The 24,222-nt window shown below is 44.5% G+C and overlaps 1 protein-coding gene across 1 annotated transcript in view; it reads right to left on the reverse strand.

Moving 5' to 3' along the window:
* The window catches only part of FBN2 (fibrillin 2), a 1,006,102-nt gene that overhangs the window by 243,250 nt on the left and 738,630 nt on the right, over positions 1 to 24,222 (reverse strand). The window contains exons 24-30 of the mRNA XM_069227289.1: positions 14,396 to 14,623; positions 13,547 to 13,672; positions 11,459 to 11,587; positions 6,527 to 6,652; positions 5,576 to 5,701; positions 4,933 to 5,055; positions 3,034 to 3,159 (exon numbers count right to left, since the gene is read on the reverse strand). Coding sequence (XP_069083390.1) covers positions 3,034 to 3,159; positions 4,933 to 5,055; positions 5,576 to 5,701; positions 6,527 to 6,652; positions 11,459 to 11,587; positions 13,547 to 13,672; positions 14,396 to 14,623 — 984 coding nt within the window. The remainder of the gene's footprint in view (positions 1 to 3,033; positions 3,160 to 4,932; positions 5,056 to 5,575; positions 5,702 to 6,526; positions 6,653 to 11,458; positions 11,588 to 13,546; positions 13,673 to 14,395; positions 14,624 to 24,222) is intronic.

Raw genomic sequence — 24,222 nt, forward strand, 5'->3', positions numbered from 1 at the left:
TATATGTATGCCTGCCACTGCCTGGTATTAAAAATACTGATATTTTTCCATTAGAGGTCTGGCCCATCTACCATATAACAAAGATGTACATTAAGAAAGTAGTTATCCAGGTTTGGGACTCCCAGACATCCGTCATTGATGACAACAGGATTGATGTGTACTGTCTTTTCCTTGGCCATTTACTTTCCCAAATAAAGCCCTCGATGATTTTCTGAAGCTTATCTAGTAAGTGTGGAAGTGGTTGGAAAGGGAGGGTCTGCATAATATAGAGGATCTGGGGTAAGAGGGACTATTTGCCTGTGGTTCTCCCCATCCATGAAAGACCTCCAGTTCTCCAAGCCTATAGTTCTGAACGTGCAGTGGTCAGCAGGTTAGCATAGTTATGCTTCATCATCTTGCAGAGTGAGGGCAGATATTTAGGTCAAGGTATTGCACCCATTGAGTAGTCCAGGGGAGGGGGTGGGATTGCTCTAGCTGTGCTTTATCTCTAGGTTGGACCTTGAGATTCAGAATATAAGATTTTTGTAGGTTGATGTTGAAGCCAGAGACTTGCCCAAAGGCTTCTAGTTCCTTCAGAACTGCAGGAATTGAAGTATGTGGTTCTTTTGGAATTGCCATGGTCTTGCCTGAATACGGGCACAGCTTGTGTTTGTGCAGCCAGGAGAGCATCCCTCTGCTAATAATTATGGTGGCAGGTGATGATACCCTGGGGCGTGCAAGGGGAGTCTGCAGGGGACCCCTCTCTGTGTGTGCAGTCCAAGATAATGTCTGCCTCCGTAAAGTGTGGTAGGAGTTGTTTAAAGAGGTGAGTGAACAGACCCTCAAGATCGCCATTCTCCACATTAAGGGTAACAACTTTAATTCTAACATTGGATTACTGCATTATGTTTCCTGGTCCTCAAGTTGTGAACAGACAGCAAAGTATCTGTTCCTGAAGGTCCAGGATTGCTCACCTGAGGTTGTCCAGCTCTTCCTCTTTGGCATCACCACTGTCCTCTAGGGCATCTACTCGTTGGTCCAGATCTGTCACTTCCCTCTTAACTTCCTTCATGTCCGCCGCCACTCAGAGTGGCGAAGTCATCCCTCAATTTAGTGAAGAGAGACTTCAGGAAGGAGTGAGTTATAGGGGGCCACTGGAGTCTCACCATTCTGCATTCAGTGGCGGGTGGTCCTAGGTAGTGTATTCACCCATCTGCGGGTGTTGTGGTAGGTCTGGTTTCCTGGTATTAGACTTAGTCACCATATCTTTTAGGGTATCATATTTTTAAGCTTATGGGCTGCCAGTGGTGTTGTGTTTCCAGCTGTGTTGAGCACTGAAAGGTGAAAACAGTGCACCGTGGTGTGTCTATGTAGTCTTTATAATGCCTCACTGTCCATCCCCCTCCAGTGGCAGCCCCACTCACTTGAAAGTGACAGTCTGCTCTGGGCCTGGAGCCTCCCCAATTCTTCTCAAGTTTGCTGCGGGCCCTCAGTCACAGCTACCGTATACCCCACAGGCAAACTCTTTGGCCCCCAGCAGGAGGATGTTTGCGGTCTCTGTCACATTCTCCAGTTGGCATCAGGTGTGCTCTGCATAGCCTTGGTGAGGTAAAGCTGCGGATGACCCCAGGACCCCTGGTCCCTTGCTGCTGTATGCGGCCCTCATGAGGCCCAGACATGCCGCTGGGTCCAGGTTGCGACTAGGAGGGACTTTGCTATGCCTAAGGCATCCCCCTCCAGCCCCTGCAGGATGACTGAGGCAGTCGGGTCGCGGAGGGATGTGGTGTTGCCATTCAGGGCCAATCCACACAAGAATCAGCCCTGATACAGTCACTGCTCAGATGCACGGATGCTTGGTGGCCATCATTTTCCAGGTGCAGCCACAAGGGGATCAGTTGTGGTGGACCACGTCTTGCACTCCTGGCTTCTTGCACAGCTGCAGCAAGGAACAGGACACCCATCAGGCCCCCTTACATGTCCATAAAGTTTCAGGCAGCCTTAGCAACCAAGGGTTCAGTTTGGTGGGCAGGCACTGCGGAGGCCGGCAGAAGAGCTCCTACGCAACCGTCATCTTGGACACACCCCATTTGTTATATGTTAGAAACAGTGGGGCTTTTTTGCAAGCCCTTTGTGCCACCATTGCATCATATGTTTTGATGCAGCGGTGGCGCAAAGCAGTCTCCTACATTGCACCCCATTAACAAACTTGCGCAATGGGACCATTGCGCTAGTTTGTAAAGCCTTGTGCCACATTATACCTGCGACAGGTATAATGTATGCAAGATAGGCATTTCCCCATTAAAAGACACACATAACTGGTGCAGTGAAATCTACATGATTTCACTGTTCCATTCTGCGCCTTCACAGTGTCAATTTATTAATACCTACTCAAAGCAGGCGTTAAAGTTATGATGGACTTTTTAACATTGGACCCCCCTCGCATTTCTGGAGTAGCATGATTTTTTTATGCGAGTCCAGCAATGCGTTGGTTTAGCACCGCAGCTGTCAGATGTTCTGACGCATTGGTGGAAAGAGTCTTAGAGTGTCGTATCATAAATACAGTGCTACCATGGCGTCGTTAAGGGGTCCAAGGCTGGTGCAAGAAAACTGGTGCATCAATTCAGATGCACCAGTTTCTTGTAAATTAGACCAATTAAGTGTACGCGGAGGAGACAAAAGCCTAAGATGCTGACTATGGAACTCCGACACCTTGGTTCCCACATTAGCTTAGACAAAAGAAAATGTGTGATTCTGGGAAAATCGGATTATCTCCCTGAAAGTAAAATTGGAAACGTGTATTGTAAATATGTGCAAGTTAAAACTACAACTACATTATGTTGGCTAATACATGACAAATCCTTTATTTTGTAATTGGATTTTAACTGGCACAGACACCCTAAAAACATGTTCTTGTTAGACTTTCTGATGGGATGGGAAGGTCTCCAAAGGTGCTCTGTTGCTATTTGAATCTAGTTTTGTTATATGTGAAATACTTAATAATCATTAAAAATAGCAAGATATATTATAAATGAAGTTTCAATTTTCAGCACTCACCAATGCATGTTTTCATGTCAAAGGAAGCCATAAATCCATCGTAGCAAAGACAGCGATATTCCCCAGGAATGTTGGTGCATTGACCGCCATCACAGATTTCAGGACTGTCCTCGCATTCATCAATATCTGTAGAAATTATAGCCGCAGTCATGACGCGCATTACACATTTTACTCCTAGCTGACAGTGGTAAATCACACTGCAACTCAAGAACACATTTTAAGGTTAATCTTAAAAGACGTGACTTTTCATAAACACCTCTTTGTAGGATTAATCTTTTAGGTGACCTCTGTGGTAAATTACACATATCTGTATGTGTATTGGACGTTTGAACGGCTTCACATTACATGAAAGAAAAATACATGGAATAAATGTCACAAATAAAGAAACATAAGGCAGAAAAACCTCAAGGAAGCGACTAGCTGACAATCACGAGATCATTAACAACATCTGATCAGACAAGTGCAGTTCCAGCATCAGTTCAAAGGCTATAACCATATTTTGTTGCCCTGAACATGAGAATGCTCTGTTTTATTCGGTGATAAATGTAAATTGTTATGCTCTGACTTTTAAGGATAAGTTTATGCAACATAATCACACCTGCACTTATGTCACTTCACTGGTTCACAGTGAAGAAAAAGTTCATTTCAGAACATTGGGTCAGATGTGCTAATATTGGATTCATTAAAAGTTGTTGTAAATTGCACATCAACACGTTGTGAATTTAGTGAGATTTTGTGATCGACCAAGGCACTCTTCAGTCAGTTTGCGAAATAACCATTCTGAGTGGGGCACAAGAGAACCTACCTCATGAATACTAATGAGGTAAGTCGCAAATTTGGATTATTTCAGTTGGATGCCATCGCAAGGATGGTGGCTTGCTGGGTTGAGCAGACCACCATGTCTGTAATTACATTGAAATAAGGTGCATCTTTTTTCAATGCAGCCCATTTTCCTTATCAGAAACGGGGCTGCATTAGAGGAAACACCTTTTGGAAAAGGTGTTTGCGAGTTGGCAGTGAGTTGGTAATGGTCTCCTGAACCACTGCCTACCCCTCAACAAAGGATTTAACATTTACTAGTGGGAGAGGTCCCAAGTAGACCCCTTTCTCTTTGCAAATGGGTTACTGTCTGTATACTGTCAGTAACTTTTCAATGGTTCGTTGATAGATTGTCTTGCAAATTACAATTTGGAATAGAAGCCCTAAACATGCCTTTTTCAAATGTTGATTTGTTCTGAATTTTAGTACATAGCTAACAGATGTGATTCAGTGAATCACAGGGTTGTGACCCCTGGATGGATTAGTACATCTGGCCCATTGTGCCTTATCCACAAGTCCCTTCTTGGCTGCACCCCAAGATGCCTAATCAAAGTCACCTGGCCAAATATTCCAATAATACATGTAAGACCAGCGACCGTTTGACACAATATCCCCTTGGCTTGAGACCAAACTGACTTAATATTGTTTTAGAGAGGTCTCAAGTCTAACCTTGCCGAATGGCTTGTGGACTATCTGCATGAGGGCAAAGTTTGATGTCTCTATCATACAACTGATATCATAATCCAGCCTAATGTATTTGCTACTCACATAGCCATAAGCGCAAGACTGCCTCATAGCTCCGTGGCCATTCATTGAGGCATTTCCATCTATCCAGATTATCCCACGGCTCCATGCAAGAATTGTACATGCCACTACTATCACCATTGGTTACCCATCTCACTTCACTCGGCATCACTGTTAATTTGTATCTTGCTCATTGCTTCTTCTTTGGACTTTTCATACAAAGTACTCTGGCAGCCAAAATTTGCATGCACATTCCACGTACACCCAAATAAGTAATGTACATCCTGACAAAGATTGTTAAATTCATAACCAATGTTAATTTTATTCAGATCTCACCTGAGCATGTCCTCATGTCTGGCATCAGCGCATATCCATCGATGCAGCTACATTCATAGCTGCCTTCAGAGTTGGAGCATTCATTGTCACAGCCTCCATTCATTATGCTGCACTCATCAATATCTGATGGTAAAAGACACGTTGAGATCACCTTATGTACCCTCCATCCTTAATCAGGAATGAGGCATCACTTCTGCATTTTCTGTCATTGGACACAGTCCTAAATATTGTTCATGAACAGACTGGTATTACAGTACGTGCTGAAGGACAGGAATGACATGTTACTATAGAAAAGGCTATTCTGCCGTGCAGCTTGGTGTGCTCTGTTTTGTGTCAACGCTCATTTCTATTTTTGCAAATAATAGAGTAGTTTTTATATTTAAATATTTTTAAAGAAATAAGTCAAAATGCAATAGTGTTTTTGATTTATCATAAACGTCTGTCACGCCATAATCGCTTGTCAGGTACACAGATTTCAAAATAATATAGACCAGCTCTCCTGGCTTCCTCTGAGTTTTAGGACTAACTCTATGTTTACACAGGTTTATGAGGTGATGAGATTAGGATGTCAGGGATCATTATTTTCGGTGTCACCTGAAGTTACCTTGTGAGTAGGTTAAGTGTGGAACAAAGAAATACCTACCAACGCAACCCTGTCTATCGGGAGTGGCCTGGTACCCCGAGTTACAGGAACACTGATAGGTTCCAATCATGTTAACGCACTTTCCATTCCGGCAGAGATTATCACTTAAGGAGCATTCATTGATATCTGTGAAGGAAACCAGACACATAAAAATATAGCTTAGGACAAGTCTGCAAACAATCATGTAGGCCTTCATTTTCTTTTTTTCATAACTGCAAACAATTTTCTTGCCTACTAATGTGCAAGAGGGGGGCAGTTGTTACACAACCACAGGCATAAACATGCACACATACAAGGCCTTGGTCCTTTTTACTAGTTAGCACTAGTTTTTTGCCCCATAAGAATAATCAGACCCTCAGGAACATTGCAGATCTGTTTTCATGGGTCAGGAGATTTCAGCTTTTGAAAGGAGTTGGTATATCCAGTTAAAACAGTGGTAGAAAATGAGGAATTTTACCCCATTAATACTTCTTTCCTGAGGGAATCTCAGAATCCCTGTTATAACACCTCCCTCATAGTTGAGGGGACCTTGGGTATTGTTAAATCAAGGGTGCAAATTTAACACCGCTGCATCTGGGTCCTTTGGAAGTATGAAACTAATCACACATACCGCAGCCGACCGTAGTCTCGATAAAAAGTGAGGATGGATTTTACATCTTGCCTTGGATCGGAAATTGCGTTCGATACATTTCTGTTCACTACCTTGTTTAGTGATCCAAATGTAGGAGCAAATGCAAAGCCGGTTTTTGATGCTCAAGCAGGCTGAGGAATGAGCATGCATCATCAAGGATTTTTAGTCTAACATCATCATTTTCCTCTAAGACTGATACATTTGAAGTTTAAAGTGATGAACTCAAAAAGGAAAAAAATCAACAATCTGCTTTGTCTTACTGGTGCCATTCACAAGTCAGGTACTGCAACTAAATCTAATACTGGGTCGTTGAGACTCACCGATGCAAGCATCGCCTGAAGTTGACAGTTCATGTCCCGGTGGGCACTCGCACTGAAAGCTTCCTTCTGTGTTCACACATTCTCCACCCCTGCAGAGCAATGGGTTCCGTTCACACTCATCAATATCTGGAAACACAGAAAAAAATAATCCGTTGATAATATGAATCCCTGCCTGGAAAATGGTGCGATTCCTTGTCTTTGTCACTTAGGGTAATTGTACAGTCATGTAAGCAATTGTAGTTGTCAGTACAATCAGATTGTGCACCTCTGCATCACCCTAAATAACGGGGGAACAAAAACGCTGTGAGCTGTTTTACTGTCAATCTCAAAGAAAGTCAATGGAACCATTTAAGTTAATGCTCAAGCTTTCAAATACGAGCACAGTATTTTTACAATACTTTTGAGCTATAAAAACTGAGCAAAATAAGTGTGCAATGTACTATTACTCAAGAAAAACCACATATATTATACATGGCTTAGCATGCTTTCCTCAGGTCATATTGCCTATTATGCCCCGGGGTACATCAGGTGAGCGCCCGCTTTTTGCGTCCCAGGGGTGTAGATTTACAGTACATACCATAAGTACTTGTGTGGGTCATTCTATAATACAGATAGCACCAGCGCTATCGTAAGGGGTAATTCTCCCATCTGAATGGGGGAATGGCCCCATGCAGTTGAGGGAAACACTTTTCCTATGAACCCGTGACATTTAATAGACGTGGACACAGTGGCAAGGAGGCCATCACGAGTTGCACTGAGTGTGTGCTACAAAGAGTTGGTGCACAGTCACTGCGCCTGCCCGAAAGCACTCTTTGAAGGAGGGAAAATGGGGTCTTGTGCGCGCACCCCAGACACACTCCTGCAAACGGGTGCAGTCACTCACTGCACCCACTTGCATTGAGATCTCTGCCCCATCACCCTTGGCCGGGTCCTGCTTGCACGTGAAAGAGGGAGCAACTGCTTTAAATATCGGCTCCACGTTTCACTGGTACACCGTCCCCATGGCGGGCACAGGCTAACGGCTGCCCTGCGAGCATATGCAATAGTGAGCAGTGTTTCTGTTAGTGCCTGGTGTACCTCTTCAAAAGTGCGCCTTAGAGCAAACAGATACAAAGCACCCAAAGTATACGATTTTAAATATGAGTAGTCCTTGCTGCTATATCACAGCAGAGGATACAAAACGAAGTTGTTTTATTTTGCGGTTAAGGCACTAAGGGAAGCGCTTACTCCTGCAGTGTATCCGGCCTCGTCTGAGTCTTCAAATACCCCAGCAGAGAGGCAGAATGGTGCCTGATTCTACAATCTCTCCTGCCCTCTCCTACCTCTCTCGGGTTTCTTCAGCCCCAAAGGAGGCTGGGAAACCTGGGTGGTGACCTGCGTTGCATACCATTCTCTCCATCAGCCATGGCTCTGCTGAGACTTGCCAGGGGACTAGCAGGCCATGCTGCAGCTCTCTTAGAGCTGCTGCTGAGGAGGAGAGGGGACAGGAAAGATAGTGAGGGAGGGCAGGAGGACACCAAGTGTTACTTTTTATATTTGGAAGGGAGAATGGAGAGAGGATGATGTGTGGCGTGCCACCAATTTTTCTATTATAATTGAGGAGTGGAGAAGGGAGTCCTGCTGAGGGTGATGTGAGTAAGGACAGGACACTGGTTGGTCCATTTTTTATTATTTTGGGGGGGGTGTGCACAATGAGGGTAGTGTGGGAAAGGGGCAGGATGCCAGGTATTATTTGTAATTTGGTGGGGAGGGTAGAGATGTCTACTGGGTGAAGCAAAGGGTGGCAGGACATCAGGTATATGCTATTTTTCATGTACTTGGCATAGGACCGGGGGCTGGGATGTGAGGCCTTGTTACAGATGACTTTCCAGTGATTACATGACCCCCATTGCACTGCATGTTTGTGCAGCGGCAGAGGATTTTGGGGAAGCCATACATAGCATAAAAATGCAATGGGCAACAGGATATTTTTCACCCCAGGTTGTGAGTGACTACAAAGACAGCTTTATTCTTGCCTATTTGAAGTATCTCAGAACACGTTAGCTAAACTCTTCCCCTCTATTCACAGTCACCCACCTTATAGTCTATATATTGTTGCAGGAGTAATTTGTGCCATTGTAATAGTTACATTTCGTTAAAACAACTACTGGGGGCTTATTCTCTCAAAAGGGACAATACAGACAATTTAATAACAAAACCTGTGGAGCTTTTGAAAGAGTATGGGTAAAAGGCTATGTTTAATCTTGAAGTTTGATTATTTTGGAAATCAATGGTAACAACCAAAGACTACAATTATCTAGAGAACAGGAAAGCATAATTCAATTTTATAGTAAATGTGGAGGCAATCACTCCACTCGCAGGTTCTTGAATATGAAAATGAACCCATATTCATAATTTTATCATTGAAGACAACTCATAAGGCCCGATTCTTAGCTGTGCAGGAACACCGATACATTACCTGTGCGCCCAGAATTACCAATAACAGGTTTATTTGTAATTCTAGGCTATGGATTTGAACCCAGAGAGAGGGGACCTAAAGAAATGGGGAATTACAGTACTACACCCGTCTCCTGTCGTAATTCCCAATATTTTTGCCATTTTGCACCAACAGCAAAAAGTTGTTTCATTATTCGGGACTCCTGCCCTGTCCCTTAGAGTTACTGCCTTTGCTTAGCACCCCCCTCCCATCTTCAGGGTCTCATTCCTTCCCCTGGGTTGCCTCCTGCCTTGGAGTGACATTCCTATGCCAGGGCCACCTTTCATATGATGAATACATTAAGATCTCCCCTCTCCTTCACAGTTACCTTTCATGTTTGCTTCTCTTAAGAGCACCTTTCCCTTGGGACCACATATATCTTTCACGCTGCTGTTTCTTCTTGCTCCTCCCTGACAGTCAAATCCTGAGCTGTTTTACACACCCTAACCCTCTTCTCCAGGTGAATGCTCTGGGGGCCCAGTTCAGGGGCATGCACTTTTATGAGGACCAGTCTGTGTCTGAATGCAGCCTTCTGAGGTCCCCACAGCGCATTGCAAAAGTATTCGATGTGATATGTGCCACATGACATATGGCTTGGGTGGTACACTGTCACATGCACTGTGCCCTCACTCTTGTTGCCCCTATCTTGTGCCAGCCCTACTTCAACTAGATCCCTTATCTATGAAAAACATTACAAACTGATTGACTGCATGGCCGCAAATATACCTTTTGAGTTAACATAAGCTATTGTGTTGCATCAAAAGACATTTGTTAAGCAGTCATTGGTACCATTTTGCATTAATTCCCCTAAACGTCCCCAAGCACTGCTATTAAAGTCTGTTCTCTTTTTCCCCATCCTCAGCTGTGTAATTATATAATCACCATTACATGCTGGATATGTAGCATGTTAGTTCCTTGGTTTACTGTTTTTTTGTCCTTCATGTGACAAGCCTATCTTGAAGGGCCATGTAAGTATGAGAACTGAAGCAGCATAGCACAAGAAGTTACATAGCTGTAGAGGCGGTCCTGAGAAGGGGCAAATTGAAAGGTTCAGCCATTATTTGTTACCTGGGTCGGCTTTAGGGTGATGCGACTGGTGCGCGGGGGCTACCCTCAGGGGGTGCTGTGTTTCGAAGTAGCTTATGTGTTTAAAAGCAACAGCTGCAGAGTTCTTTGTGTGTTGGACAGTTTTCAGGCAACAAGAAAAATATCAAGATAACTGTGGTGAATACTATTCTTCCTAGAGGGAGATCTGTTTTGTCTAGTGGTAGTTTTGATTCATCATAAAGTAGCACAGAGACTTAATATGCCGGCTGCAAATAAAATGTACCATGCAAATGGAACTGTATTTTATGAAGCTAGTTCAGTGTGCTTGTCACGGAGATCCTTTTGTTACTCCCAGTTCATACTTTACAATCCTAATGTAGCACAGTGACCTATGAACTGCCATCAAAGAGCTAAATGCAAACTGCAAGGCATAGGATTGGTACCGTATGATTTCTTCTAGTCTTTCATTATCTTTATGTTGTTAAAAATGGGTTAGTTTGGGTAGAAATGCATTGTTATTGGTAAAGTCAACCTCAACCACTGTGGTATAGTTGTTTTAAATACCAGAACCTGTACTTCTCCAGACCAATCAAACTTAAAATATACTGGTAGTAGTATTGATGTTATATGATTCCTACACCTATTAATCCACATTGTCTTATGTAACATTTCCTATAGACTGATTTACACACATATGATTAATTATCTATGTATAATGTGTGTGTGTGATGTAAAGTGCTCTGACACCCTATACTAGAATCCGTATCAAATGCATGAGAGAGAGGAGCTATGTAGAGATGAGGGGCACTGTTGGTTGGGGGGGGGGAGCGTAGTGAGGGGATCCGTGGAGAAGTTTACCATTGGGGACCACAAAAGATTGTTGCACCATGCGCCACCAGCACTAACGATGGTCCTGGTTGTTATTAACATTTTCTAAAACACACCAGAATTGTAGCTGATTTCAGTGTGTTTGGGTAATTATTCTTCAGCCAGTATAAGTACAGAGCAGTTGCTTCCTAGTCGTCCCAAAGTAGCATCAACCAAAAGTAAATGACTTACACAAACGCAGGTGAGAGGGCTATGCTAGTATTTAGTAAATCTTGCTTTTTAACTATTACCTAAATCTTTGACTGTCACAGTGATTTTCTTGGTTTGCCTGCAAAATCATCTAACAGCTTTAGGTGTTATTCCCCTGGCATTTTAATTGCCACAACCTCTTGCCACTGCCCTGAGCAAGAGTTCATTGGTCCAACGTTGATGTGCATGGATCCCAATATTTGTCAAACCATAGGCCTTATGAAAAAGGAGAAAAGTCCAAATTCCTCATTATGTCAGGCCTGCATATAAGACAAGTGCCTGATGGTCTAAATTTTTACTTTGAAGTGTATGCGCGAACGAAAGACACTTACCCATACAGTTCTTCATCATCATGAAGCCGCTCTCGTAACCCTCAAAGCACTCGCATTCAAAGCTGCCTGGGGTATTTACACATGTACCACTTCCGCAGAGGTCGGGTGAAATACGGCATTCGTCAATATCTAGATGGATGAAGAAAAATACACATCACATGGAGGTCGATGTACTCTATGCACATGCATTGTATTGTAAAAGCATCTGTAAAAATGTTCAAAGAGTGCACAAAATTAGTAGGTCCAACAATCTTACAGTGAGCAGTTTTTTGAAGATTGAATATTGCAAATGTCAGCATAGTCTCAACTAACAATTACACCGTTGTTTTTGGGGCTACTTATAGCAAGCATAATGGTAAATGGTGAATTATTAGTAGGGGTGGGTGAAGACTTCCGCTCAGCAGGTGGAATTCGTGGACTTTCCCCCACTCAGCACTCTGTGCAGAGTTCCAAAAAACTCAGCAAAGTGACATAGAGCATAGTTTTTTATCTTGCTCGCCAACATTAGGTTGGTGAACAAAAGAAATTGCTACGTTGGTGAGCATGAGCAAGATTTCTGAACGCGAGTGGTTGTGGTAGGCCGTGACCGTTCATGGTGAGAAAGCTGCTGCTCGCCTTGAAGAAGCTGTCGCTCGAGTAGAAAATCTACTCAAGCAGCAGAAAGAAGTTAGCGCCCTCTGGCGCTCTGTGTGATGCAATTTGCGCTGATTTTACAGTATGGGAGAAACTCCTGTGCTGAAAATCAGCGCGAACAGTACAACTTACCCAAACTCCGCCATTCAAGTTTTTTGGCACTTTGTGGAGTTCTGCATCAGCATCAGCAGAACTCCGCAAACTCTGCCCAGGCCTAAATATTAGTTTATTCTAATAGATTTTACACATAGTACATCATAACTGCAATAATACAGCTACACAGCAATAACAATATAAACTTGTTTACAGATTGATTGGTTCCCCAATCAGGCAGATTTGCAGAACATCATAGAACAGAGCTCATTTTATGGGTCTGAAATATAAAGCGGTAAATGCACCTTGCCAGAATTTGAACCTGCAGGCTGTGCACAGACTGCTACAGCAGATGTGATCACTCAAAGGGCTGTCTTATTGACTTATGCCCTTAAAATACCTACCAGAACAATGACACCTTTTTCTCATCAGCTCACATTATTTCATGGTCCCAGAAATCTCGATGCACACGTTCGTCTCTTTATTTCAAACTTTGCACCCTGCAGCATGTGACAATACTGGAAAGTGGTCAGTGCCTAATTTAAGCTGGTGGTTTTCGGTGGAGGGCACCAGCGCTTATTTTTGGGGGCTGGTACTTATTTTCTGCATCAGGCATTTACTGCAAGCAAAAGACACATATGGGAAAGATGGAGGAAGAGAATTACGGAAAAGTGCACAAAGGGAGAAAGCAGAAAGCTGCAAGAGTGAGCTGAAGGGGCAGGGAGTGACTGTAAATGGGATAAAGAGGCCCGAGATTATGCCACCTCTGTATTCTGTGCTCGCAGATTTAATTGCAGTAGCCACTCTCAGAGGCGAGCTTTGGGCACCCGCATGTTTCTATTTACAATTTAAGTGCTGAAAGTGGTATAAATATATTTAAAATAACTCACCCATCAGTAAGAAATTTTAGCTACTGTTCACTCTGCACTTAATATTATTCAACACGGACCCTGCACTGCAAAGTTGTGAAGATAAATAAAATAGAAATCAGTATATCTCATAGTCTTCGAACTTTAATGTCTCAGGTCCTATTAGATAATTTTTTTGTGTGCTCTGATAGTTTCAACATAGGCCTTATCATAATGTCTTCAGAGTCTACGCCTAACCGGTTAAGTATAAATAAGGTGGATTATTCTGACAGTGAAGACGTAATAGTGGATGCTATTTCCACTACACCTAGTAACTAACATAAGAAATCACTGCTTACTGCCTTGCAGATTCCATGCTATAATTTGTCACTACTGTTGAGGGAGGCGAGGGACAGCATGAATCACTTGTCTTTACCTCTTCTGAATTATGCACCTTTCCCACACACAACAACGGTATTAAATAGCCTATCACAGTCTGCCCTTCTGCACTCACCTGTACAGTTCCTTTCTTCCATATCCAATGCGAAACCGCTGTTGCACCGGCACTTGAAGCTTCCAATGGTATTCCTGCATTTGCCATAGGTGCAGATACCAGGGAACACTTTACATTCATTGATATCTGTAGGGGAAAGATAAAAAATACATAATTCATAAAACTATCCACACCTCTTTGCATATGGTGCACAGGAAAGTACACTAATTCAACATAGTTCACTACCACAAGACATGAAAGAAGAAATGCCTTAGTGTTTACACGGCCGCTTCAGGGGTGTGCAAGTGGTGCGGGCAACTGATTCTAACATTCATAGCATTATTGCTCACATTCACTTAATGAGCTGATCTCTTTTATACAAAACAGTATACTTTAGGCCACTGGAATTATGCTGCAGAGAAGGACCACCATTATGTGGCAGGGTTGACTAAATGATGTGACACGAAAAGAAAATGTATGTGGAGTAACGCATCTCATTTTGTGATGACATTACTTCCTTATTCGCCATTTTTTGATACAGGATAATTATGTCTGGGTAAAGTTTTCATATTATTTGTGGCAGCTTAGTACCCAGATACATCAATAAGCAGCAGAAAGGGAACCAGTCACCTTTTGCAAATGGCGTTGCACGGCAACATTTATAACTTTTGATCGGTTTGAGCTAGAAAGTAAAATCTGCAGATATGCAGCAAGTGATGGACATGTTAAAAATGTGACAATTTCATAATTATGCGAAAAAGGCTGCAGACGAAAAATTGCACCATTCTAGTGCCCATAAATATATTGAATCAAAACAATAAACTACTGTATGTTTCAGTATATGGTGATTCATGATCTCTCCTACTTTACCTTTATAGAAGGGGCGACCAGTAAGAACGTCCCCTCTGTTGGAAAAGCCAGGACCCCGAGGACACAGGATTTCATATTCTTTGTCACCAGGCCTTGGACATTCCTCACAGTCTGAGCCCCAGGCAGCCCCAACCGCGCAGCAGCAGGCGTCCATGCGGAACCTCCCAGGCACAGCGTGAATACACTCATCTTCATCCCACTGATAGTAGCATGTCTCCATGCGGATATCTGAAAAAACCCGCAGTCTTACAACATAGCCCAGAAAATCTCCAGGGGAGCAGAATATTTGAAAGTGCATTTGAATATAACTAAATCACTAATGTGGAACATAGAAATCAACATATCTTTAAATGTATTTATATATTGTTTTTTTAGACCAACAGTTACTGGGGGTGTAGCAGGTCATGGAACAAGGAATAGGAGATAAGCAACAAACATAACACCTATACGATAATGTACACCACACTTCAAGCTTGGTATTGAATCCTGAAATCGCTCAAAGATATTTGTGTTTTGTAATGATTTTTTTTTTTCTAGAATGCATGACGTCTGTTGTCCAAAAAACGTGTTTTTTTCTTTTCCTGCAACCCACAGGCTATTGTGCGTCCTAAACGATTCCCATCACCGCTGTCTGCAACATCTGCTGCATTTACTATCATGTAAGCTGACGGCAAGGTTATGGCACAGGAGTGCCTCAGCAGATGTATTCAGCTCCTGGTCTGCCCTTCTGACAGCACATTTAGGTTTTGTCTGAGACCTTCTTTGCACAGCAGGGTGAGTCACAGAGCAAATGTTTCATCCTTGAACAGTCCCGCAAAAATAGTAATTTCCTTAGTAGTATTAGCAAGCCAACGGTCTAAAGTTTCAAACAGTTGTAGGCAAAACCGCATATCGCAGGGTATACGTTACCATTACTTACTGAGTAATAGGCACATCAGATATGCCCAAAGATTACTGAGTGATGACGCGTATCAGGGCAAGCAGCCAGGCGTTCTGAATATTGAGGCAAAACTGAGATTGAAGTGAAGATTCCTGTGTGAAAGTGCAAATCTGGGTACCCACTCAAATAGTTCAAAGCATGTACCAAGGATACTTGAGAGATGTGGCATTTGAAATCATGCATTCAAGATTTGTTAGTAACCATGCAAATCTGAATATTCTGTAAGGACCAATGAGGGATGGTGCAGAAGCACACTTCTGACTATGACCATCAGAGAGGACCACAGCAGCACTCCAATCTACCCATTCAACCGTTCACACCCTTTCATCAATCTATGTACTCACTTATAAATCCAAGTATGCAATCACTCACTCATTAACCCATTCATTGATGAACTAACTCTTCTATAAATGCACTCAATCACACACCCACTCACTGCTGCTGCCACACACTACTCCACCTCCAAGCCCTAGCTTCACCACCCTATATTTAGCCTAATCACTGTACTTGACATGCCACACTGCCCTTGAAGCCTACACACTTCTATAGCTATCTTCTTGCAATCATGCGATAACCCATTCTTGTTTTTAACCATTTCTATTTCACTCTTCCAGCTATGGACTCAGTCACTCAATCATTCACTCAAACATTCACCATCACTGCCCTATGCACTCACTACTCCTTCTTCCACGCTGCTTTCCAATACTCACCTGGCCCTTGCCTTACACTTCTCATTCACACATTCATGCACTCACCCACTGACCAAGCCAACCATTAATTCTCAGATAATTCAAAGTATTTATCACACTGATAGTCTCCATATACAGAATTGTGAATAGTTCTCATAATATTATAGGGAGGAATGTGAGGATTTGTTTATAGGCTGTCGATCAAATGACATTCTTTAAACTGTGAACCATTTGCTTGATGCTGCTACTAGTAAAGTCATACTAATGGCATAAAACCACCAAAATACCATGCTTTAGCAGTGTTGTTTTTTGTTTGTTTTATTCATTAAAGAACAAGTTACTTGCCTTTGGTAATGCTTTATTTGGTAGAGACAATATCTAGCTGCAAATAGTTATCTTTGAATTCCCCCCAGATGTCAGACTGGATCTAGAAATATTCATGAGCAGTACCCTTGTGCGCCATTAGGTGGCATCTATCGACTTTGTGTCTCTCATCAGCGTCGTCCACACCAGATATGATGCGTTTCCTATATAGGCGCCACCGTGGTGAGCTGACCCCAGTTTCTTTTAACAACTTTCCATGCCAGAAGAAGAAGAGCCATAAAGAAACTTACTACTGGTGTGTCACAACTAAGGTCCTGCACTGCCCGATCTTTCTTTGTACCCACATAACCAACAAAGCGTTTATCTTCCACGATCTTCACCTTTTGTATGATCACGGTAGACTGCCAATGCTCTTTTTGGGACCAAGTGGTGGAGTCTCTCCTCTACCTTAGAAGGATGTGGGGGTGCCCGAAAAGTGGGCAAGGTGATGGATTCTCCTAGATTAGAGAGTGTAACCACTTGAGACAGAAAGGAGACCCTAATGCGAAGCACCACTATGTCAGGATAGATGGAAAGGTAAGGCGGCTTAGATGACAATACCTGCAGCTCACTCACCCTGCCGGCAGATGTAATGGCAACAAGGAAGGCTGTTTCTAAATGTTTTCAAAGTGAGAAGCCTGAGAGGACAACTTTGGAGAGGCCCGAAAGGAGTGCACATCAGAAATGTATCAAAACCAAATTAATAACCCATTGGGGCCTAATGAATGGGGATGGAGGAAAAAGATGTGTAAAACCACAATAGGGGACTTAAACAAAGAAGGTTGCTCAGGCAACCTCAAAAAGCAGAAATCAAATACAAATAACCTCTAAGACTGCCCACAGCAGAGGCCTTGCCAGTGAAAGGATAAACAATAGGCCCTCTGACTGAGAGGCTGAAAGGTGGTCAACAGACTTGTCTGTGCACCATGCCACTATTTTTTTTTTCCACCAAGAGGCATACACTGTTTTAATGGAGGGATGCCTGGCTGCCAAGATTGTGTTACAGACTTCAGGAGGAAGGACAAAAGCTATCAATTATCACTGCTCAATCACCACGCAAGAAGGTGGACAGTAGATGTGTTAAGGTGCACAACCCTCTCTTGCTGCTGCAACAGAAGATCCTCCCAATGGGACTGTCTGATCAGAGGATTGATGGACATGCTCAGCAGCTCTGTGCCCAGTCTGGAGCCACAAGGATTACTTGGCACCGGTCATTCTTGATTTTCTTGAGAACTCTGGGCAGACGTTCTATGGATGGAAAGGTGTACAGTAGGCCTGAGTTTCACTTGATACATAGAGCATATCCAAGTGACTGCCGCATTGGAAACTCCAACGTGTAAAACTGTTGAAATTGCGAGTTCTCGGCAGGGGTGAACAGATCTAACCAAGGTTCTTCCCACTGCTGAAAGAGACCTTGCGCCACCTCCGGATAGAGACCCCATTTGTGCTTTGCTAGACATTTTCGGTTGAGTATGTCTGTTCTGGTGTTCAGATATCCTGCCAGATGTTCAACCACCAGGGATATCACAGAGCTTCTTGACATAGTGTCCACAACCCCACCCTGCCCTGCTTGTTGCAGTACCACATGGCAGTGGTGCTGACCATGGACACCTGCACCATCTTTCCCTTGATAGAGGGAAGAAATGCTTTTAATGCTTTCTGGAACGCACAGAGCTCAAACAGGCTGACGTTGAGTCCAGATTCCACCAGAGACCAGATGCCTCTTATCTCCACCTCTCCCAGATGGCTGCCCCTTCCCAGGAGTGACCCACTGTCACTACTGTCAGATCTGGTTGTGGAAGGGAGAGGAATCTTCCACTGACCCAATCATGATTCATTAACCACCACTGCAGATCTTTTGCAGTTCCCTCCGAGATCTGGACCTTCTTGGATGGATTCCCCTGATGCTGCGCCCACTGAAACTTTGTATTCCACTGCAGACGTGCATATCCCATCTAGCATGTGTCACCAACAGGATGCAAGAGGCCATTAGGCCCATTAGCCTCAGAGTAATTCTCACCTAAATCCAGGATAGAGGCTGAAACATTGGTATCATAGCCTGAATATCCCGAACTTGCTGCTTGGGAGAATAAGCCCGAAACTGCAATGTGTCCAGAAAAGCTGCAATGAAAGGGAGCATTAGAGAGGGAGTCAGGTGTGCCTTTGGCACATTTATAGTGAACCCCAGAGAATGCAGGTGGTATGCTATACTCTGGAGGTGAGAGTCATCGAGATAGGGGAAGACTGAAACCCCTGAGCTCTGCAGATGAGCGGCAACCACCGCCATCACCTTGGTGAACACCTCAGGTGGGCTGGTAAGGCCAAAGGGGAGCATAGTGAACTGAAAATGTTTGTTGGCTTCCGTGAACAGCAATTAACATCTGTGAGCAGGCAGAAAATAAGGATCCAGTCTTCTGGGTTCAGCGCAGATAGAACCTGAGCCACGGTGAGCATCTTAAACTTCTCCTTCTTGAGGAAGAGATTGAGGGATTGTAGGTGTACGATAGGACAGAGGCCCTTGTCCTTTTTGGGACCAGAAAGTAGAGGGAATAACAACCAAAACCTACTTCTGGCACAGGAACCCTCTCTATAGCTCCCTTAACCGAGAGAGCTGTATCTTCCTTGTGGAGAAGGAACAAGTGATCCTCCATCATCTGATTGTAGGATGATCCCATGGGTGGATTGGTCGCCTCAAAGGGGAGGGAGTAGCCCCTTCAGACTATCTGCAAAACCCACCTGTCTGGTATGATAGATTGCCAGCGGCGCTGGTGATCGCGAATCCTGCCAACTAGCTCATAGTGGGAGACAGTCAGACTAGGAAGGTTTAGAGGCTGCTGCAGAGGGTGGGCGGCAGACTGTCCAGACCTCTGGCCACCTGATCCATGAGGCCGGTGGATCTCATGCCCTCAGCACACAGAGGGTGGGCAGCATGAGTGGCAGGGTATCTGGCTGGGAATGGACGTGGTTGGAGGCCCCTTCTGTTGCTATGAAAGGGGTGAAAGGCAGACTGCAGGGTAGGGGGGAGAGCTGTGAGGCCTATGGACCTGGCCATAACCTGAGAATCCCTGAAGTGCTAACGCTGAGCGTCTTCTTGGACTACAAAGAGATGGGTGCCATCAAAGGGCACGTCCATCAAAGAAGCTTGGACATCTCCTAAAAAGCCAGACATCCTCAGCTAGAGGTGGTACCTCAGGGTCATTGTCAATAAAAGCTTGGCTCCTTACTGACAAGGGAGGTGATGCTTTAATTCTATTTTTGCAGGAGGCGATGCATTGGTTTCCGGTCACGCAGCCTCACTTCCTTGCTGCGGTGTGGGGTTGATGTGAAAATGACGCCCAGGGATGATGCGGGGGAAAATCCAGGTGCACTGTGAGGACAGAGCCGCCATGGAACAGGCGCTGCCTCGGTCTGACAGGTGCAGCGCCAACCCTTCCACCACAAGGCAGGCGTTGTGTCGATTCCTCAGCCGCAAGGCAAGCGCTGCATCAATTCTTCTGCCACAAGCTAGGCGATGCGTTGATTGTCAGCCGCAGCGATCTGATGCATAGATTTTCTTCCTCAGGAAACCAGTTTCCACTTCCAAGGGCCCAGGGACTGGATTTGGCACCACTTGGCAAGTCAGGACTCCCAGCAGAAGAGTCCAGGCACCGGCAGATGAAGTCTAAGATGTTCCTGAGACTTCTGACAGGAAGCAAGCTCAGTTCAAGCCCTTGGAGAACCTTGGAAAGCAGGATATAGAAAGCAAAGTTCAGTTCTTTCACTCCCAGGACAAAAGCAGCAAGCAGCAGGCCAGCACAAAAAAGCAACAGCCAGCGTGCCAGTTTGTCCTACAGCATTGATTTACAGGTCCTGAGCACACATAGTGCACTTTACTAGGGAATTACTGGTAAATCAAATATGCCAATCATGGGTAAATCAATTACCAATACAATTTAGACAGAGTGCACTTGCATTTTAGCACTGCTCAGCAGTAGTAAACTGCCCAGAGTCCTAAATCCAACAAAAAAACGAAATTCAGCACAGGAGAAAAAAACATGAGGTCAGAAGCCAAAAAGACATGCAGAAAGGGCCATTTCCAACAGCGCCGCCCATGGGCGTGGATGATGTTTGGAGCATCATGATGTCATGGACGGTCGGTGGTTCGACCAATGTCGATCCAGGACTGGATCCTTGGGTGCCTCTCGTTACTGAGGGCAAAGTCACCAGTGTGGAACCTGAAGGGGCCCGTTCTGACTCCGTGGGCTGCAAATGCACTCCAGTGGTGTTGGGATGCCCAAAAATGAAGCACATGGGCTTGTAAAACTCACTGAGTTGGACATCGGTTGCTCCGCTACCGGAAACTTTGGGGAGGCATGAAGTCGGCCCAGGGGCAGGCTCTGCAGAGCGAGGCCTACAACATCGTCACTACCTCATCTCATCAGCCAATGGACGAGTAGAAATCAAAGAATGCTTCGACTTCTTGGACTTCTTCTTGTACCTCAAGTTACCCAATCACACTGAGAACTTGGAGTGAGACGACGATGAGGAGGACTCCATGACCGATCACAGCACCTTCCTCTCGACTTGCTGGAATCAAGCATCCGGCGCCATCAGTTTTAGGGAACGCTCCCTCAAAGCCTTCAAATGCATGGCTCGACACTTGGAGCACGAGTTTGGGTCATGGTCGCGCTCCAGGCACCAAAGACACACGAGGTGCATATCCATCACAGACATCGCCCAATGACAAGATCCACAGAGCTTGAAGCCAGTCTTTCTGAATGACATCCTCAATGCATCAGGAGTAGAGCACTCGAAAAAAACCTTGATAAACAGCTGAACAAAGCCAGTCAAAAAGTGACTGAGTGTTAGTGCTCTTCGGACAAGCGCTTGCTGGCATGAAAATAAAAGAACTAATGTTAGTTAGCAGGGGTGGCGCCTACATTGGAACCACAATGTCATATCTGGCATGGACAACACAGACAACGGACACAGAGCTGATTGATGCCACCTAATGGTGCGCAGGGATACTGCTCAAGAAAACCTCGGGATCCAGTCTGGCACCTGGTGGAAATTCAGTGGCAAGGATTCTGCATCTAGAAGTCTCTATCAGATATAAACTCTTACAATTCTGATGTGCAGCGAGAAGCTGAATACATCCTTGTGAGCTCTACACACTGTTGACTTTCCCAATTTTCCAAGGGTCTGCCTATAGTGGTGCCATATCTAAAAATGCATTAGTAGTTAGTGCTCTAGGCAATAGCTTTGTATACATTTTTATAACTAACAAATTCATGCAGTATACATCTCTTCAAGGAACTATCATATACTTTAGAAGAATTATGGTTGAGATCAAGTGTATGTTGAGGTTTTGGATGGAAAGGTTATGTTTGACTGCTAAATGCATAGCAAGAAGTGTTCTTAGAGAAGCGTTGAGGATCAACCACCTTTTTCAGATCATATGTACAGGAAGACTATTAAGGATCCTCCAAGCCGCCACACCCAGATACAATGACCTCGCTAAAAAGAAATGGTGGGGTAACCCTTCTACATACACAAAAAACAAAATTACAATATGACCATCATCTGCACATCAAGATTACCGAGGCAGATAATGGGTGCTACCTCACCTAGAAACCAAGACTACAATCTAGTCATCATCTGCTTCATTTGACCCTCTCGAGGTGATATGTACCACTAGGACAACCAGAAACAAAGGGAGATTGTACACTGCCAGACATCTGCACAGTAACACCTTCCCCCTCTAGAGAGGCAATGAGTACACCCAACACATGAACTGGAACCACAGTCTCCATCACACCTGTTCATTAAATCTCCACAGGGAGGCAGCGATGATCCTATTTTCATCCCACATTCACACAGAAATCTCCACTGCAGTATGACCAAGACATGTGCAACAAGACTCATCAGAAAGGCAGCAAGTATCACTCCTTCCTCCCACACATACTAAGTATAGAACCAGTCCACCACCATCACTGTCAATGCCAGCCAGATGTAGGAAGTACAGACTATCCCCCAAAAACTAGGAAAATAACCTGCCAATCGTGCAGAGCATGACTCTCCTAGAGAAGAAGTAAGGCCCATATTTATACTTTTTGACGCATATCAGCCCCAGGGCAGATTTGCGCCAAAAAGTTTACCGCCGGCTAACGCCATTCCAACGCACCAGCCGGGCGCCTTATTTATGGAATGACGTTAGCCGGTGTTGCAGCCTGGTTTGCGTCAAAATAAATTACTCACACCGGGCAGCGGAGGCGAAGGGAAGACTGGGGGTTGTGCATCAAAGAATGGTGCAAGTCAGGTTAGAGTCAAAAATATTGGCTCCAACCTGACCTGCGCCATTTTTTGATGCACAACCCCCATGGAAATGACTCCTGTTTTAGCAAAGACAGGAGTCATGCCCCCCTGCCCAATGGCCATGCCCAAGGGACTTCTGTCCCCTGGGCATGGCCATTGGGCACAGTGGCATGTAGGGGGGCCCAAGTTAGGCCCCCATGCCACTCTGAAAACATAAAATTATACTTACCTGCACTTACCTGCACACACCAGGGATGGGTCACCCCATCCATGGGTGTCCTCCAGGGGTGGGCTAGGGTGGCAGGGGGTGTCCCTTGGTGCAGGGAAGGGCACCTGTGGACTGCCTCCATGGTCTCCCACCATGGAAAAGAGCCCACAGGTCCCTTAACGCCTAACCCAGGCGTTAATTTTTGAAGCAAATAGGGGTTTACGTCATTTTCTGGCTCTGCCTCCCAGCCGTGTGCCATTTTTGCCTGGCTGGATAAATATGGCACACGGGTGTTTAAGTCATTTTTTGGACGGGAACGCCTACCTTGTATGTCATTAACGCAAGGCGGTTTCACCCATCCAGAAAATGATGCACACTGAGGAATTTTGACGTTAGTGGAGTCTAACATCAAAGTATAAATATGGTCTTAGTATTGCGTCGAATTCGCATAAAACAAATGATTCAAATCTGGCGCAAGCAGAGTATGAATATGCCCCAAAGTCTCCACTCCCCAACATAGAAACCAAGACTACAGTCTGCTCATCATCATCATTACCAGCCTACTAAGAGGTAGCAAGTACCACCTCTTGATTCAGAAACCAAGACTATAGTAACACTACATAGCATGATAGTGAATTTGTCCATTGTAGTATACCAAGACATTAGTGTGCTCCTCACCTGAAAGTGAGACACCCCTGGAGAGACAGCAAATTCTCACTACCTCTACCGCCAGAAGCCAGGACAGCAGTATGACTATAACTCATTAAAGTTCATTGCTGAGATGATTAGAGGTCACCACAGGTACCAGGACATTGCCTGCCACATACCTTACGCATCCTAACAAATTGGAACCAGAGTCTGCACACCACTCAATGGCCAAACTAAACTGCCCTACTTTCTTTCCCCTTAGATCCCCAGAGATGGTAAGACCATGCCCTCAGTGAAACCTGCACGTTAATCATCTCTGCCCTTCTTCTGGGTATTTTGCGCACACACACACATTTGTGAGTGCAGAAGTACAGCCTCCGAGGATAGAAATAAAAGCAGTTCTGAATAACTACTACACACAGGTGCTCCTGAAGTCACTGCTGGAGAGAAACTGTGCACATGTGGATTGAAGAAGGCTCCCGTAAGGCTTCCTCTGAAGATACCTGTATCTCTGGTATCTGAAGTGGTCTTCAAGAATATTGTGGAGAGGGTTATTTTAAGAACTTCCACTGCTGAGAAAAGCTGAGCTTAATGTAGACTATGACACGATCTTTAAGGCATGATGCTGACTGTCGCTCCGTTTTAGGGATAGAAGCTGTGAAGACAACTCCCCACCCTCAGTAAT

Source organism: Pleurodeles waltl, chromosome 1_1 (assembly GCF_031143425.1).
Source record: "Pleurodeles waltl isolate 20211129_DDA chromosome 1_1, aPleWal1.hap1.20221129, whole genome shotgun sequence".
NCBI lineage: Eukaryota > Metazoa > Chordata > Amphibia > Caudata > Salamandridae > Pleurodeles > Pleurodeles waltl.